The following is an 18814-nucleotide window of genomic DNA, read 5'->3' as shown; positions in this document are numbered from 1 at the left end:
CCCCCCCCACTCCTGAACTTGCATTTCCTGGTGGATCAATTGCAGTAGGCAACTCTCATGCAGACCAGCCTTCTGCCTTGGAGCAGTCACCATTCAGCCCAAACCCAGAGATCCAAACTATTCTCCGACCTCTGTGTCTTCTTTATAGAGCAGCCAAATCCTGCTTTTGCTCCCTGCATGAGCTCTCCTCTTGCCAATGGCATTGTTCACAAATCTGTGACAGACCTCCTCCGCTGAACAGTTGGTACCTTAGCCAAATAACATCCATCAGGAATCCAATGGTGTGCGGAGCATCTCTCAGTGCAGACAGCTGCTGGAAGCTGACTCCACCCTGGCAAGAATGGGGGTTTCCTTGGCAAAGTTAGAAGTGGCCCCCAAAGGGGCAGGCACTAACTCCCCACAAGCAGCTGACAGCGCAGGGAGGTGCCCACACTGTTCAAGTTCTGTGGTACCAACCACATCTCAAGGGCAACAGCAGTAGTCTACATTTTGCATCGTAGTCTTTGTATTTTCTCTGCTGCCCTTTGCCTTAAGCCCTTTGCACCTGCTCCTAGACCCCATTCATTCATTGTATAAAGCTGTATTTATTTTCTGTTTGTATTCTGCTACTACTCTTTGAGTCAAAAAGGTGAACCAGGGCCACACCTAGTTTCACAGATGCTTTCCCTGAACCCCCTCTCTTCCCAACCGGTTGATCTCTAGTCCCGCAGGCCAGGCCTCCTACTTTCATGTCCTGCTTCCTAAATCCCAAGTTCTCATAACTTGCTACTGCCGCAGACACTTTGCCTTTTTTCCTGTTGTTTTTGTGGGGTTGTAGGAGGATGAAGTGCCTAACTGCACTTCACCCAGCATCTTCATGAGTTGGCTTTATCCAGAGCAGAGAGGAAGTACAAACAACTTCCTCCACCTTTTCAGCCTTGGTCAGGTATCCCTCTCTGGCCTTACTGAGGTGCCTCCTGCTACCACCACCACTGCCTATAGGGTTGGGAGAGAAGGGACAGCTGTCTTCTGGAACATCGGCAGAATCCCACTGGAACTCTAACTTGCCTGGTCTACTAGCTGTTCTCCATTATCCTCCCTTGGGCTGCTTCTAGCCTAATGGAAAAGAACTCAGCCATAAGGCCAGTGCCCAACTCACTGAGGTACTCCCACGCTGGTGCTAAGTTGGGCCTAGTTCTTGCTGAAGTAGTAAATCTTCAAGTCTTGGGTCAGTCAGTTCTCTCTGAACTCTCTCAGCCCCACCTACCTCACAGGGTGTCTGTTGTGGGGAGAGGAAGGGAAGGCGATTGGCAATTGTAAGCCATTCTGAAACTCCTGGTAGTGAAGAGCAGGATATAAAAACCAACTTTTCTTCTAAATAACTCTTCCCCCCCCTGCAGACTTAAGACTGATGGGTTCTGTTTCTGCATACAAAACAGCAAGGAATACTTTTAGCCTCCCTTCTTGCAGACATTCTGCATATGAGGATTTTTGTTCCTTTGTAGGATTGTATCATGTTACATCCTGCACAAACCTTCAGTCTGTATAGCCCAGGTTTACCATCTCAGTAAGAACAAGGCCTTGGCCATTAATATATATATATATATATATAATCTGTGCCTCTGCTTAGCACTGCGGCTCAGGGTGCCACATCTGTGCCAGCTGTTACAACCAATGGCACTGTTTTGCTCAACCGTTCTCCCCTTTCCTAAGCTCCTTCAGGTAGTTGCTTGGAGAAAAAATACCACACAAAGGATCAACACCCTTTGCAAGAAGAAATGTGTCAGCAATTGCCTTTTTATAGGAGATGGCATGTGGGCAACCTGTTATTCCAATGCTTTTAAAAGCCTAGGTCTGTTTTATTGGATCACAAGTGTTTCAGCCAAACCCTTTTTTTTGTTTTAAGCATGGTCACTTGGGTCCCCTCTGGGTTTCAGTTTGTACTTAGCACATCTCTGCTGGACACCAATGGAGAGTTTTCGGCCCACACCATACTCAGCAGTTTCTAGTGGCTGTGATTTAGGCTGAGACTGTGCTGGCAGCAGTTTCCACATGTTAGGCCGCGGAATGTGTGACTCTCACCCCCACCAGCAAGGATTCACTTTTAGTCCTCCTTTTCCTTTAAAAAAAAATCCACAACAGTTACCATAGGGTCCCTGGTTGAGAACACCCTCATGACAAAATTTCTGGGATTAAAGTGGTGGCACCTGCAATTTAAGAAGAAAGGACCCATTTTTTTCCTTGCTGAAAATTTCTACCTCTGTGCTTAAACCTCGTTGCATTATGTGCAGACTGTGTGCAAACGGGACATCAATGCCTGATTTTTATTCCCAGAAGAGCCTTAAAAAGCCCTTCTTGACAGACATATAACTCACTGGTGACAACAGGGTCTATCAACAATCTCCACTCGCTGGGGCTCTGGTTTTCTCCAAGGTAGACTTGCATGATTTGAGAAATTGGTGCTCTGTTTTGAGGACAGCCTTCACTTGCTTTGATTTGTGAGGTCAACGGCCTTCCCCTTGGAACGAACAAGGCCAAACGAAGGACTACTCGCCCATTCTCATGTTCTTAGATATTTATTTATTGGTGGTGTGTGATATGAGGTGCGTGTTGATATGGAATGAAAACTGGCAGAGAGAGGAAAAGGTCTAGCTTGGGTATCTTGGGTACAACTTGGGTATCTTGTGCCAGTTGCTGTTTCCATATGGTAATCTTCTTGTGGGTGCATGAAGCTACACAAATGGGGTGACTGTGGGGGGGGGGAAGCATGCTTTTCAAGGCCAACTTCAGCTCCCCCACCCCACCCCAGCTTAAAGCTCTACCAGTAAAGGCCAATTAGCTATACATAGAGCTGAACTGATAAGTCATGACTGCAATATCAACCTTTACCCAGTTTTGTTTTTAAATTTTGATTTAAAAAAAGACAGGTCTGAAGATCCAGCGATTGGGTCTGGCATGCTCCCATGGCGTTACTCTTTTTCCAAGATACCCAAGCAGGAAAAGGGAACAGAATGCAAGCCAATTCGTATAGCTGAAGCCTGTTCTGGAATGGGGTGCTCCAGGGGAACTCTCTGCCTTGTACAAAACATATTCCTCCTTTCATTTAAACTGCTTTACTGGGAACGGGTGGTCTAAAACGCAGAGCGAGAAGCCAGTCCTCAGGCACAGCTATCTGCTCCTATGTTTATATTCTGCCTTTCCTCTCTGTACCTGCCCCTGGGAAGTGCGATTTTTTAAATTGAGCATGAAACTCAATTCCTGGGAAAGCGGAGGCTGGATGGAGTCTCTCCAAGCTACCTGCTTGTGGACCGCAAGCCAGCCCATAACTGTGGCTGGAGTGAAGACCAGGGTTTAACTTTTCTCTGCAGCACTGTCTGCTTTCACAGCAGAGCTTTTTGAAGGATGATTATGTGATATTTGGGGCCAGGGCCTTCCTATCTGTAACTTCTTTCTATTTGTCTGGACAATCTTGGTGCTGTGAGTGACTGTGATTGTAAAACTAAGTACTGTGGACTCCCCCCTCTCCTTTCTGTGCTCTGAGATGCTTTTTTGGGGGGATGTTAAGTTTCTTACCAGAGAGAAAGAATATTTTATTGTTTCCACCCAAAGAGGGAATCCTCATCAAAACAGACTGCTCCTCAGAAACAAAAAAGTCCATAAGCCATTACAAGAGTTATTTATATTTTAGAAAGGCAACATTTAGTGTATGGTGGAATCTCTAAAAGACAGAAGGTTGCTGCTAGAACTGGGTAGAAAGGAGAGTTTGTCAACCATGAAAACAGGCCAACAGCCGAACAGGTTAGAAACAGATTGAGATGGGTAGCCTTGTTTGTGTAGCAGTAAAAAAGACAGAGTCCAGTAGCACCTTAAAGACTAACACAATTTGTTGCAGGGCATGAGTTTTGGTGAGTCACTATCTGAAGAAGTGAGCAGTGACTCACAAAAGCACCTACCCTGCGACAAATTGTGTTAGTCTTTAAGGTGCTTCTGGACTCTTGCTCTTTTCTACAGGTTAGAAACAGGATTTGCAGAATGTCCTTAGAAATGAGAAAGATATAAACACAGCCCACCCATGCAATCAAAGTAAGTTAGATTTGCCTGTACACTGGCATAGGTACATAACTATATTTTCAGACCTATTTAAGAGCCAGTCACATTCAAACGAATCCCTAGCTGGATAAGAGGGAAGCCAGCACAAATTGAGTGTTATGCAAGGGATTCTTCCCCCTGCTCCAGTGCTGGCGCTACGTACAGAAAATCTTCTTAGAACAGCAGTAAGCACACTCATTAGGTGGGGTGGGCAGGAGTGGGGATGAAAATAATCTCCCCTGCTTATTGCAGACAGCTGGGTGAAGGACAGCTCTAAGGCGGATCTACAAATACAAAGCAGGAACCGGCCACTGGATTCAAAGACCGCTGGTATTATTAACCTGCAGCATCAATAATGTAAGATTTCATGAACAATGATTTATCAGCATTGTAGAAAGTATTAAATACATTTTTCATAAAAAATTTTATACATTTGGTTTTGAACATAATGCCAGTTGTAAGAGTAACCTTTGAGCTTTGTAAATCACAGCACCATTATTGCAATCAGATTTTTTTAAAGAGGAGGGACGTATTCACACAATTCGTATGCTTGCTCTATGAACTTTTTGATTAGAAGAACCATCTTCAGTAACCCTTGGGTCAACTGTCCCCTCAGACCCCACAGATTTCCCCCTTGTTATGCAGCCACACCAGCATTAATGGAGCAATTACCGACCTGAGGTATGCACGTTCTTCCCCATTGTTTTGCTATTCACAAGAGCTTTCCCTTCTTAGGTCAAGTCATTAATTTATAGAGGAAGCAGCTATAAAGAGAACAGGTCTCAGGAGCAAGAGCAGCTAGGAAAGAATAGGGTAAGGAAACTTTGCATCCCCCTGAGTCAACAGAGCTTATATTTTTTAAAAAAACAAGATTTTGGTCATAAAATAAAAATGAGTAACAGCTTTTTTCCCTTGACATATGATTTTATTACCTGTTGGGAAAGGAAATCAGATGAACAATATGATTTCTACAACTTAAAATGCTGCAAGAAAACCTCAAAGGAGCCTTTCTCCCACATACCTTTTTTTCCTGCTGTTTTTTTTGCTGAAAAAAGTCAACATAACCAACCTACTTTCATGCCTGCTGGCAACCTTTACAAGCACTCGTGGGAGGGGGAGCAGTCCGAGGGCACGGAACTAGTCCGTCTCCCGCCTGTCAGCCTTCTCCTAAGCCACAGCTCTCATGTCTCCAATCTGGGTTGGGGGAAAGAATCTAGAAAAATAATCCTGCAGCAAAGCGTCATTGCAGCCTTAGGACCAGTTCCTACATGGGGAGGTGGCTCGGTGAGAGAGCATCTGCTTAGCTTGCAGAAGACCCCAGGTCCAATCCCTGGCATCTCCAGTTAAAAGGACCAGGCAGTACGTGAAGTGAAAGAAATGTGCCTGAGACCCTGGAGAGCTGCTGCCAGACCAGACAATACTGATGAGAAGTGGCCTCATTCAGTATAAGGCAGCTTCATGCGTACATTCAGCAGAACTAGAAGGAAAAGTTTTTTGTGTTCTGTACACCACTTAAGGGTGCAAGTCTCTGAAAAGTACGCAGACGGATGAGTGATTTCAGCTTAGCGTACTTTATTAGATCAAGAACAAGACAACTGTATCCGGCTCGCAGGCCGGCTTATATGTCCCGTTGAACCGCCACCCATAACACCCCCCCACTTCCCAGCAGGTTATTTACAGTGGCCGAGAGTTCCATAGGCTCTCAGCCGGGAACCTAGCCCACTGATTGGTGCAGGCTAGGATCCGCACAGTCCATTGTCTCTGAGCGAAGCTCGATGTTTGCGCTTGACCGCGTGGAGCCCAAGCTGGCCACGTGGTCTGAACTGGGTATATTACAGTCTCCATGCTCCCAACTGAAGGAAAAATAATAATTGCCCTCATGTCAGGAGGAAAAGACAGACAAGCCCTCTCATCCCTCACCTACATACCGGAAAATTTTATTAAAGACTTTTCACAAAATTTTATTATGGGTAAATATTCGACCAACCAATCTCTCCCCCCCTTTAGTCTGAAGCTGCACATTTTGTGAAAAGTCTTGCCCTTTTCTAATGCTGAACATATAATGCTGACCACAATTTTAAATGAAGAGTAAACCATTGTTCGGAATCCTGGTTTCCAAGAAGCACACAAACTATTCCTTTGCCAGACTGGATGTGATGGCAAATTTATGACTAGCAGGAACAGGGGCAATAACTTGGGAGCTGGCCAGGTGCCAGGGAAGGGAGAAATGCACAAGTTTAAGGATTCTCCAGGCTGGGTATTGACAGTTTGGTGTAGTGGTTAAGTGTGCGAACTCTAATCTGGGAGAACCGGGTTTGATTCCCCACTCCTCCGCTTGCACCTACTGGATGACCTTGGGCAAGCCATAGTTCTGGCACAGCTGTTCTTGAAAAAGAATAGTTTCTGTCAGAGCTCTCTCAGCCCCACCTACCTCACAGGGTGTCTGTTGTGGGAAGGGGAAGGGAAAGGAGTTTGTAAGCCACTCAGACTCCTTTGGGTAGTGAAGGGCGGGGTATAAATCCAATCTCTTCTTGTTCTTCTTGCATTGGAATCCAATTCTTGGCAAGAGTGTGCCTGAATTACTCCACGGGGGAAAAAAATGAAAGGGTGCAAAAATCTACTTCAAATGTTACTACACAAATGAAAAAGTCAAGCTTGCACTCCAGCCTTTGCCCACTAAAAACAAAATGGGGTCAAAGGTAAACAAACAAGTTTCTGCCATCAGAAAATAAGCCAGATAAGCAAATTTTATAAATTTATTAATTTTTACAAAACTCAACTTTGAATGTTTCTGCTGAGGAAAGGAATAGGAGGGGAGAAAATTCACTTGGAATACAGTTATATGACCAGGAAGGTCTACAGGCAGTTGAACATACAGAAGGAGGACAGAGAAATATGCAGGCCGTTATTCTTAATACCTCAGACCACTAGAAGCTTTAGACCTTGACCCTGCCCCTCCCCGGGCAAGTTTGTGGGAAATAGCCAAAGGATGGCATTTCCTTTAGGATGCTAAACTTTGCATCTGCAACCGGATACCACAATTACATTTTAAAGCTGTGGAACACACACAGGGCTCATCTACTTCTTATATGGGATATGAGTGATAAGATTTTCTAACATTTTAAAGTCATGAAAAACAGCTATGGGGAACTAGCTTGCAAGGTGTTCCATAGCATGGGGGAAGAGATTATCAGCTATTCCCTTCTGATCTGTTTTCCTGACTAGAAACTGACCCTCTGAACTATTAGCTCTGTGTGGTGTATGTGGTGTAGACACCTATACTTGGCCTGTCCCCCCAGCTTGCTGGGATTAATAGTTCAGGAAGGGGGATTTCTACCAGCAAAATGGCACAGGGATAAATTTAATCCAGATGCCCTAACCCAAATTAGTCACCTCCTGGCAGTGCTTTTTCACATTACGCTGTGAGAGCTGATCACAGATGTCTGTGCAATATCTAATGGAATCTGAAGTGGCAACCACTAGTCATGAAAAATTATCACCGATGAAGCAACACTGGTATCAAGACAGGCATCTTCTTTTAGTGCCTCCCTCTGCCAAACAAAATTGGTCTACCTCACATGATTCCTGTTGTGTTCTCAAGCAAATGCTTTGAACGCTTAGAAGGAAAACATGCTATGATTATATAGCTTTAAGAAAACGGGGTTGCATTTACCAGTATCCACTGCTCATCGAGTGGCCGCCTGTGCAGTCCCACGTGGGGACTGCAAGATTGCAGAGGCCTGCTGTGGAGAAGAGCTTCCAAGCTTTTAAAGAAGTTTCTAGGCTCTAGGAGTGCTCCCCCTCGCCTCTGTTTGCAGAGGTCCCTTTCCTGCCCAAAGGGTCATGTGGCAGGGCAAGCACTCCTCCCTCAATTCAATTCACTTGGAAGGGTCAGTTACAAGTTCTTCCAGAGCTGTTCTCTCAAGGGCAGTTCTTGAAAGAGCTCTCTCAGCCCCACCTACCTCACAGGCCGTCTGTTGTGGGGAGGGGAAGGGAAAGGAGATTCTAAACTGCTCTGAGACTCCTTTGGGTAGTGAAAGGCAGGGTATAAATTCAATCCCCTCTTCTCTCTCTTCTCCAAGGCAAGCCTGCAACAGTCTGTTTACAAAGAGTGCCTGTGGAATACCAGCTTTAGGGGGAAACTACCATTCCCTCCAAAGTATGTATACTGGGTAAAATGCTGTATTCAAGGATAACGCTTTGGCAACCATTCACCTCCCAGTGAGTCAATACAACTGTACATTACTTTCCTTGCAAGGAAAAAGAAACACATAGAAGTAGAAAAACAGAACAAGTGTAGCCTAATTGGCATATGGCATACCAGAACTGTTCTCTTTACTTACAAATATTTAACAAAAAGAGCTAGAGAAATGCTTACAAAATACATTGCTGTATAATCAAAAAGCTATTAACAGCTGCCAATGGGAAAGGCAGACAAACCCTCCAGGTTTGCTGGATGAACTGATGGGACAGGCACCGGGGTGTGCTATCATTCCATTCAAACACAGTGCAATTTCCAAGCCAATAAATGTTTTGGGATTACCTCCCTCTTCTCCCCAACCACACTGTGGGAGCTGCTGCTCAGTAAGCTTGGGTTGAATTAGTTAACAAAGCGTGTGAAGGCTGAATAACCTTTCAGCTTCTTAAAAGCAGTACTGCAGGATTAATCGACTTTGGAAGTCCATCTCAAAGGTATGTGAAGAACCCAATTTGGTCACCTGTAGTCCACAGTATGACTTCGCCAACAAAGAGTGCAATCCATTGCTTGGCAACCGCTTGCTATATCAGAGGGCAAGACCCAGTTCTGGTACATGCTGTCTGTCATCTCCCTCTCATTTCTCCTAGGCAGCATCTGCATACATTAAGCTGTTTCAGATCTGTCCTCAGTTCCCAGTCTACATCCAGCTTTCAAACAGCATTTTGGATTCAGCAATGTTTGAAAGACTAGATAAGGGGCTAGAAAGTTAATCCCTCCTCTTCTCCTTGTACTGCTTAACTGTTTATATATTGGATTTGTAGCCACTAAAAGATGGTGCATTAAAAAAAAAAGACTCTGGTGGTATACCAGGAGAGGCAGTCCTGAAGTTATGCTGGTCCCAGACTGTTCAGGGCTTTAAAGGTTAGCATCAAAACCTTGAACCTGATCCATCCCTCCCATCTGCCCATGCCTTGGCTAAGTCAGTGTCCCTGCACAATGGGCATCCCCATTACCAAAACCTAGGTGCTTGTAGAAGAATGCTTAAGCAATTTGAAGTGTCCTTCAACTACAACTTGATTATGAACCCTGCCAATTCATTTGCTGGAAAATCCATAACTTGGGCTGGAGACAGAAAAGGAAATTAAGTACTGCAGTACTTATAATGAAACTGAACAATTACTCAAGTGCAGGACTTCAGATCGATACAGGAGTATTTTACCTTATTGATCTTAAGCTGAAACAGCCCGGAGTACGGTGCTTCCTGAGGAACAAGACCCAACATCTGCCTTGATGTTTTTTCTTACAATAATCAATCTGTTACTAAATGGATTATGCCAGCAGTATCCACAGTTCTTGCATCCTAACCTCAGAAGGAACGTTAGAAGATCTCAGTGCAGTAACAGACCTGTGGCCCATCTAGTTCAGCATCCTGTTTTAGACAGTGACCAGTCAGTTCCATGGAGGATCAATGAACAGGGCCAACCTTCTGGGCTATTCCTCTGCCCCACTGAATGTTCTTGTGCTCCCAAGTGGCAGTGTGCTGTGCCAATTTATCTGCATAATGTATCTGTTAATATTTAAGATTGTCCTCCATTCAGAGATAGATTGAGGGAGCACAGGATATTCTAGAAGATACTGTTAGCAAGATGTGTGGATCAGGTCAGCTGCACTGCCAGATGGCTGGCATTCATCAGAGGTGTCCATTAGACGTCACAAAAAATGTGTCCTATAAAGACACCCACCCACAGCTGTCTGAGGGAGCTGGGAATGTTTGCATTTATAACCTATAGTCACAAACACAAATCCTGGTCAGCAGCCTCTAGACATTTCCCCCCCCCTTGCAAGTCCCAAATGGAGTTCTGCTGAATGTCCTGGAAAAACAGCTTCTGCTGAAGACTCTTTAGACTGTCCAAGACGTCTGGAGAGAGATGCTCAGCATCTCTGTGGCTTTCTTGATCTTTTTCCTCCTCCACTTCTTCTTCAACAGGGCCATCTGAAGGCAAAGGAGAACATCTAGAAATGTAACCCTGGTCCGATTGCATGGACTGCCTCTGATCTTTGCACATATCCTCAAAAATTAGGGGCGGCTGTTGTTCATTAATAATTTCCTGGCAGATAGGTGGTTCTGAAAACACAATGCTTTGGTGGTAGAGAGAAAACATTAGTCCTTCCAACTGTTGCCTCACATCATCTGGTAGTGCCTGGGCATCTGAGGACAGTTCTTCTTGAAGAACAACGCTGTTCCTCCTTGGCATGCTCGTCTCCAGTACTGGGTCTCCTCCTTCCAGCCAATCTTCATTGGTCAACAGCTGATGGCTGATTATCTCTCTTTCTTTTGCAAGATCAACTGGCTCTACTACCTGGACTGGAGAAGTCTCGTCATCTGCAGGAATGATCAAGGTTTGGAATGCTGGATGCTCTTGTGGAAGAAGCTGGGGTAGCAGCTGACAGGTTCCAACCTCATCCTCATTGATGCAGAGGCTGACCAGGCAACAGCTGTCGGGGTCAGGCTCCCGTGGAAGTAGCTGCTGTTTCAAAATCCCCCCCTCGTCCAGTGTTAAGTCCTCCCAGAGCTCCCCGTTCAGAGACTGCAGGTCATCCTCTCCTGCACAGCCAGCATTTTCTTTTTCGAACCAATCGGGATGCTCGGCCTGCCATTCCTTGAACTTCTGCACTGCTTCTTTCAGTTTCCTGCCGCTCTGGCTTTCGGCGTACTTTTCGGCAGAGATCTCTGGAATCTGATGGACACGCCCTGGCTCGAACTTCTCCATATCCTGAATCAGGAAGTAAACTTCTTCAAACTTGTCCATCAGCTGGTACTTGGAGGTGACGTTGAATGGGTCTGGAATATCCCTTTCATTGCTTATGCCCTCAAAATAGCAGACCAGGTATGTGCCAAAGCAAGCCGGCTGCTTGAAGTCGGGCAGGATCAGATTCAGAGCAGGAGTGAACATGTCCCCCATTGGCAGCAGGTTATCTTGTCTGAGAGAGACGGACCCTTCCTTATGCCCAAGCATGGCCTGCCACTTGGCTCGCGTACCCCGAGAACACAGGATGATGATCTTGGAGGAGCGCGCTTCCATTTCTTGCTTCTGCCGGGTGAGCCAGCGCATGGCTCCCACCTTGGAAATCTCATGCTCCTCCAGCAGGTCTAAGACCACTTCAGTTCCACACTCCGTGATCATGAACTGAGCCAGCTTTATCACGATATCGACATAGAGCTTGTGATCAGCAGAATACACAATCCAAACCTTGCTGGGCTTCAGGAGCGGGGCAGGCTGTGACACATGCAGTAGACCTGGAAAATATTGAGATATTACAAAACCCCATTAGGGTCACTCCACTCCATATATGGATAGCAAGAGAAGGAAGGGACAAATGCATGATGTAAGGCAGGGGTGTCAAACTCATTTGTTATGAGGGCCGGAGCTGACATAAGTGAGACCTTGTTGGGCCAGGCCATGTGTGTCATAAAATGTAATGCCAGGTAGCAGAGATATAAACTTTATAAAGGACACAAACACAATTAAAGATTTTTTAAACTTTAAATAAAACATGCTTAAAATACTAGCACTCTTGCAATATTTTGTCTATTTAACAGTCTCTGATAACTGACACCTCTTGCTCTGAGTAACTGCAGCAGCAGAACTGGAAAAGGAAGCAGGAAACAGCCAGGGCTTTGCGGGCCGGATTGCAGTCCTCCAAGGGCCTGATCCGGCCCCTAGGCCGCATGTTTGACACCCCTGATGTAAGGTATGGCTAACAAGCTGACACAGTTTTAACCAACTGCATTTAGTAGTAAGAGGATGACCCTCCACATCTCAGCTCATTCACACACCTGTTTAAGTTCAGCATGCTAGAGAGGTGCTCCTCTGCCACATAGCATGCCTCCTCTGATAATAGGCACTTCCAATAGACCAGTGTTTTTCAAGGAGCCCTGCAGCTCCTGGAGAAAAGCACGTGTGGAGCGAAGCCACAGTCCAAGCCATAGTCTCCAGCCCTGGGTTTCCTTTTCAAATTCATCTGCACAGACCTCGCAAAAATATTCCGAATACCTCAGATCTACAAGACAAACTACCTTTCCAAGCTTATTATGTTTGTGCTTGGCACAAAATTAAGTACTGCGTGTCATCTAACAGGAGTATATCCAACATAGAATAAAGCAGCATTTTAATCCCTACAGTGCTAGAGATATTCCTAAACCTTTAGGACTGCAATCTCCACTGCAATCCAGGAAATTTTGCTACCTCTTTGTACTAACAATTAAGGGCCCAGAAGTGCAACCCAATGCAGTTAATCCCAGGCTAAGCCTACTGCTCTCTATAGACCAAAACTGGAGTAAATTCTACACTATTGATCATGTAATGGTATACTCCTAAACAGAGTTACTTTGAAGTCAGTGGGTATAACATTACTTAGGACTGCACGGAAAGTTTAACTGATAACTGATTAGTAAAAAAAAGTTTCCTTAAAGAACAAAACAGTCAGCCATCTTGACTGTATCAGTGGAAGCCCAGCATTTTCCACAATTTTGTTTCATGAAGTAAAGGTCACAGGTGCTCATAATAATCCACAGTTTTGCTGCAAAGTAATAAAGGATACAAAGGCTCACAGGTCTTGATAGCTCTCTGGTTTTAAAAACTTTAAACATTGCCTCCATTCTGATAATTTAACCCAGGCACCTAGATTGTAAAACTAAATTAGAGGCAAGATTCCCTTACCATGGTGCGCACCATCATTATTGCTTGTTCCAGAAAGTGGTCCTGAGCAGGGGAAAAAGAAAAACCGAACATAAGGAGAATGTATAATCTCGATCCAGGATTGACAATTTTGTTGTTGAGCTGTTAGCAGTTCTAAGACCCAGCAGCAGCCAGCTACCCTTCAGCTGACTTGTCTGAGAGATGAGCTTGGGGGAGTGGAACGAAGAAATGATGAGCGATTTATCACTCAGCTTGTTCTCAGTGCCAAAGTCTTTTGTCCTTGCTCTCCTCCAAGCTTCCCTGACCTTGAAAACATGCACAGGGCTTTTGTAACGCATGTTTCTGAATGCAGTGTAAGCTACCACTCAAGTCCCTTGAAATTAAGTTTAGGGAATAAAGGGACAATTAATATGGAGTTAGTTAGGCACAGAGGTGGCTAACTTTTTTAAAAATATGAACTAGAGGCCTGAAGCATATAGTAAAGACACAGGAAGGGGGAAACAAACTTGACCCAATATCTGGAATCAAGAACCACACGGGTAAGAAAGAATCCTGATAAAGGGACAAGGTCACTTGTATTGGCCCTTGTGTTCGGGTCACTTGGACTTTGTAACAAGGCTTTCATTGGGCCCTTACATATTTTTAACTGTTTTTCTAATGAATATATGTATTTTTGTATATAATGATTATACACTAGGTTTTTAATACTGGCCCTTTATCAGGCATATAGTAAAGAATCAGACCTAACATATCATTCTGCAAAAAGACTGGACTATTTTCATTGCAAATGCATCAGAATGCTGACCTACCTTACAGGTTTATTGTAAAGATTACCAAGACAGACTGAACTTTGTTGAAAAATGAATCATAGATAATGGGGAATTCCAATTGCTCACTTTATACAAAAGTACCGCAGAAGGTTGAGTACCCAACAATAGGCTATTCTATGGGGATGCATGGAAACAACAAGTTGGTTGACCCTCCCCACCCAGTTTTCAGCACACGCCATACCTTTCTTTCTCCAAGCATGGCAAAAAACCCAAGCAACGATAGTCCCGACTAATAAGAAGCAGACGAGAGTGCTGCACCAGGACACCCATACCGAAGAATCTGTAACACAGGAAGACTTTTTCATGGCTGCATTTATCAAACAATGACATTCTGACAAAAATGGCTTGGAATGAGTGGGGAGGGGGCGCCTTCACTCGAAGCTCAAGCTGAGACCCATTAAACAAAATACATCATTATTATTTCTCTTGCATATTTTTATCCTGCTTTTCACCTTCTGAAGCAACTCAGTGTGAATGAAGCTACATGTGCCTAGCACGTTTAAAAAAGGAGAAAGTTTAGATATATATCCAGGGGTACTAGTTTCTGTATCAACATGAAGTCTTCAGTTTTTAATGTAAACAGTGCTTTCTCCCACAATCTCTCCTCTCTCAGGCTCTGTTGAACTAGACTGCCTTAGCTCTGTGATCTTTTCCCTCATATGGTTTATTCCTCCACTCTGGCTATTCCTTGAAATTGTTCCCTGTTTAACACACAGCAAGCTGCTTCGCTTCAAGACCCTGGCCAGGTTCAGACATACATGAAACCCTAGTTTAGAAACCCTAGTTAAATTACTAACTATAGTAAGTTGTCTGAACTCTGCTGTCTAGCTACCTGTAGTTAGTTTAGCTTTCTTACACCACAACCCAAAGTTTGGGGTTTTTTCGCCGTCAAGTCGCAGATGACTCATGGTGACCCTGTGGGGTTTTTCAAGGCAAGAGACACACAGAGTTAGTTTGCTACTGCCTGTCTCTGTGCTTGGATCCAGGACTTCCTTGGTGGTCTCCCATCCAAATGCTAACAAGGGCTGACCCTGCTTATCCTCTGAGATCTGATGAGACTGGGCTAGCCCGGGCTATCCAGGTCACGGCAAAGCTGGTTTAACCCACTACAAGTACCCTTGACTAGTTTTCCACAGTAAATACAGGCATGGAATCCTGCCCGAACCCTGGCTTGTCACGTCATGATCTCTGGCCTAGGAAGAGTGCCTTGTAAGGCCTACTTAAAATCAATAATCTTGAAATTCAACATGTTGGCCTAGGAGTTTTTAAATCCATACTCATTTGACAGGTGCAGAAACACTGGCAAGGCAGCACTGCACTGCAGCAGCCTGCCTTGGAGCTAAGGTGAGTGAGCAGTGACACTGATGTGGGAGAGCACATCTGCTCTTCTGCTTGGAAATGGAGATGAGCACTGCCCCCTAGAGTCAAATTCGACTAGCTTTCGAGCAAGGGAAACTTTTACCTTTACGGGGGATTCTTGGAAGTGTGGGCAAAACTGTATTGTCTGAAAAGCTTTTTTTAAAAAATAATTTTTTATTGCTTTTATAACTACACACTACACAGAAACAAGGGATGGGTGTACACTAACAAATCTATGGGAAATAGAACAGCATACCTAAAAGAGAGGTTAACAGGAGTTACATATGTTGCTAATAAAAAACGCTTATTCAAGTTTCTAATAATATATCATACATGAGTGAAGCTTCTTTTCTGTTTATAACAGTGAGTATAAGGTTAATATATAAGTATTTGCTCTGAGCAAGTAAACAAACTATTTATCTCTTCAAGATCTTATATCTCAATTATCTTGACTCTTCTCTTCTTCTGTTGTTGTTTCCTTTGGTGGTCCATGAATCTTCTTCATAAATCGTTTTGCTTTGTCAACAGAGTCAATCTTTTCTTTACAGTCCTTGTACTTGAATGTTATTCCTTCTGGAAAAAGCCATCTGTAATTTATTGATTTCTTTTGCAAAAATTCAGCTAAGTTTGCCTTTGCTTCTTTCTGATTTCAAATGGTATATCCTTTAGAACTCTTATCTCCGAGTCTTTAATCTTCAAGATGTTTCCATTAGTAGCTTTACGCACCGTGTCTCTTGTAGACCTTTTCGAGAATCTGACCATAATTTCCCCAGGCAGGTTTTTCTTCTTTATGAATTCGGGGTATGATCTATAGACCACATCCAAATTGCTTAGTAAATCTTCAGATTTCAGACCTGTCATTGGGGATAATGCTTGAGTCAAGATTTCTTTAATATTCTCACCGCTTTGTTCTGGAACATCTTGGAACCTTAGCACATAGGCTGATTTTTCTGCTTGAAGCCTAAGGATTTGTTCTTTATCAGCAGCTCTTTCTTTTTGTAGTTGCTCCACTTTTTGATCAAATGCCAATGTTTTAAAAACAACTTTTTTGACAGCATTAGAGTTCTTTACCATCTGCTTTTGGAGAGTTTCAAAATGTTGGTTGAGATTTGTCATTTGCTCCAGCAGGGGTCGCAATGCTACAGCCAACATGGCTGAGAAGTCTGTACTGGCATCTGGTTTCACTCCCGGAGATGACATTTTGCCAGCACCTGAAGGAAGCTTCCTCAGCACCATTTTTTCCTGTCGACTGATTGTTTACTTTCCCTGGGAAGTTTGTAAAAGTTCTATAAGGGAGCTATCGTTGTTCGCTTTACGTGGCGATGTACTTGCTCAATCAAATAACATTTTTCTAGACTCTTTCACCCTTTCCGGTAAGGCTTTAGTTTAAAGTTTCGTTTGGGGGGGGGGGATGTAGTTCCCTTCCCCTGTCGCTGGTGGAGGGGGGTACCAGAGCCCGTTTAAAAGTTCATGCGCTTGATGCAAATTCACTCACGTTTCTTCCAGTATCGTTGAATTGCCAAGATACCTTGCATTTTCGCTAGAACTCCTGAACGCTTGATCGGTGTGCACCTCTGATTGCCATAATGGCGCTGCAGTGGTAGGATCTTCGGGATAAAGTGTACCTCAATCCCTTGGAACAGGCCGCACCATGCGGAGCTCACCGGTGCGCGCCTGCCAAGTGAGGAGTCAAAACCGGAAAAAGTCTGAAAAGCTTTAACATTAAGCCGCTTGTGAGATTTCAGCTTCTCCCTGACTTCACGGTGTTAGCCAATGATAAATGACTTGTTGACACAGCGAAGACTTAGCCTTGTGTTGCAATGCAGGTAGGCTTCTGAACAGAAGGACGGAGAAAATGAAACCAGGATTTGTCAAAACAAACCAGGACTGATTGATTGCCTGTGAGTGGAATCCTGGTTTTACAAACTACAGTTAAAACAGACCACTTTTTGTGTTAGTTCAGATGGAACAAAAAACTATGGTCCAATTAAACAGATACTGGTTAATGTGAACACTTGAATGTGGGCCACTTGACTAACTATGGTTAGTAAGGTGACATCAAACAAGGAACTGAACCATGACTTTAAGCTGGTTTAATTAAACCACAGTTATTTCACCAACGTTTTTTGTGTGATACATGGCTCACTCCCTGGGATGCTGGCACTGGCTAAAGCAGACTGGGATCTCAATGTCTCCTTGCAAAAGTAATGACAGTTTCACAAATTAACCGTGGTTAAAGTAAGCCACCATTTTGTATTATGTGAAATTAACCCAAGTCTCTATGATAACAAAACAATTTCTGCTACTCTTGTGAACAGAGAGGAATTTCTGCCTCATTTCAATTATTTGGAGGCAGCTGCTTACATGACTCCTGGACTAAAGCTTCATCTTTTAGGGGCAGGTGCCCGGGCCAGTCCTTCAGATACTCTGTGTTTTCTTTGTGCCTGGTCTCTTTCCCACATTTATTGTTTTGCTACTTAACATTACTTTAACATTTATGAACATAAAAACTGTGCACATTAGCCAGGACACTCCAGTTCTTAGAGAGGTTCTGCCTCTGCTGTGCCTTTTAATAGAAGTAAAATAACCATCCTCTGGCTATATGAGCTTAAACAAAGGTCGTACCGGTTCTATTCATTCTGTCATCACTTTTTCTAGGCAGGGAATCAGGAGGAGGACATGGGATGGAAGTAGAATGCCTCAGACAATCCGTGTCACAAGAGGCAAAAAATGGCTGGATCTGAATGGAAAAGAAAAGGGACAACAACTTTAGCAGTTAATCAGATTTGTTCCCCAATTAACCTGATGCAAGTTCTAAAATCAAAAACCAGAGCAGACATTGCTGGCTTTGGTCTCCAGCATGACACCTTTTACTAGGAAGGTCACCAACAGTATGTTTCTGTTCAAGACCCCTCGAGTTAGAAGCCATTCCGTCTTGTTCTTTTCAAATTCAAGCAATGCCCAGAAATAACACTAAACGCAGAGCACCATTTCAGACTTTAGCATGGAAGAGGACAAAGCTTCCACTGGTCATAGCAAAAATCTTAAGACGCATTCAAGATGACATTGCCATCTGCACTTTTGTTGTGACATCATTTTATGCCTCATAACCAGAAACAGGACACGCTTCAGCAATAATCATACATGGTCTGAAGCAGAAAATGATAGGAGTTCCACTGGTGCTATTCACAAATGGTGCCCCTGAAACTAAACGATACATTCCAGTACTTTCATATTAAGCTTTCACTCTGCTGAATGACTTACAGGTCACTACAAGAGATTAAGACAAAGAAAAAGGAGGAAGACAAATTCCTTTGTATTATTGTAAATTTAGAAAAAAACACTGCAAGACAGACAAAGCAAAATAGAAAAATACAGATTTTTAATCAGATAACCATTGTGATCTTTGCCATGCTTAACTTGATATATTGCTGGCAGCCCATGATTCTTCTAACCCACTTGTGGTTCTCCAGCCTTTCTGCTTAGATACTGATATAGCATGATAGTTCGCATGGACTCTCCCACCCTTTAGCTGAAGAAATGCATCAGACACCCTACCTGCACTTTGTATGAGCAACAAGCCTTCAAGTTTCTCTCTATTTCAATGGTGACATTCAGCCGCTGTTGCAGCCCTTCCTGCAGAAACCAGGAGAGAAGGT

At 43.9% G+C, this 18814-nt stretch overlaps 1 protein-coding gene and 1 long non-coding RNA gene across 2 annotated transcripts in view; both read right to left on the bottom strand.

The window, feature by feature from the left end:
* Positions 1 to 3678: 3678 nt before the first annotated feature.
* IL17RA (interleukin 17 receptor A) overlaps positions 3679 to 18814 on the bottom strand; it is a gene marked incomplete at its 5' end in the record, with an annotated part of 26558 nt that continues 11422 nt past the window's right edge. The window contains 6 exons of the mRNA XM_015417165.1: positions 3679 to 3810; positions 10120 to 11564; positions 12988 to 13029; positions 13978 to 14076; positions 17781 to 17895; positions 18714 to 18791. Coding sequence (XP_015272651.1) covers positions 3679 to 3810; positions 10120 to 11564; positions 12988 to 13029; positions 13978 to 14076; positions 17781 to 17895; positions 18714 to 18791 — 1911 coding nt within the window. The remainder of the gene's footprint in view (positions 3811 to 10119; positions 11565 to 12987; positions 13030 to 13977; positions 14077 to 17780; positions 17896 to 18713; positions 18792 to 18814) is intronic.
* Positions 11522 to 14005, bottom strand: LOC107115456. The gene is made up of 3 exons (XR_001482676.1): positions 13978 to 14005; positions 12988 to 13029; positions 11522 to 11564 (listed from the first exon to the last, which is right to left on the bottom strand). It is a non-coding gene; the product is annotated as an uncharacterized LOC107115456 (long non-coding RNA).

The sequence above is a fragment of the Gekko japonicus genome, unplaced genomic scaffold (genome assembly GCF_001447785.1).
Source record: "Gekko japonicus isolate JY-2015 unplaced genomic scaffold, Gekko_japonicus_V1.1 scaffold1297, whole genome shotgun sequence".
Lineage (NCBI taxonomy): Eukaryota > Metazoa > Chordata > Lepidosauria > Squamata > Gekkonidae > Gekko > Gekko japonicus.
This window is presented reverse-complemented; position numbering and strand designations above follow the sequence as displayed.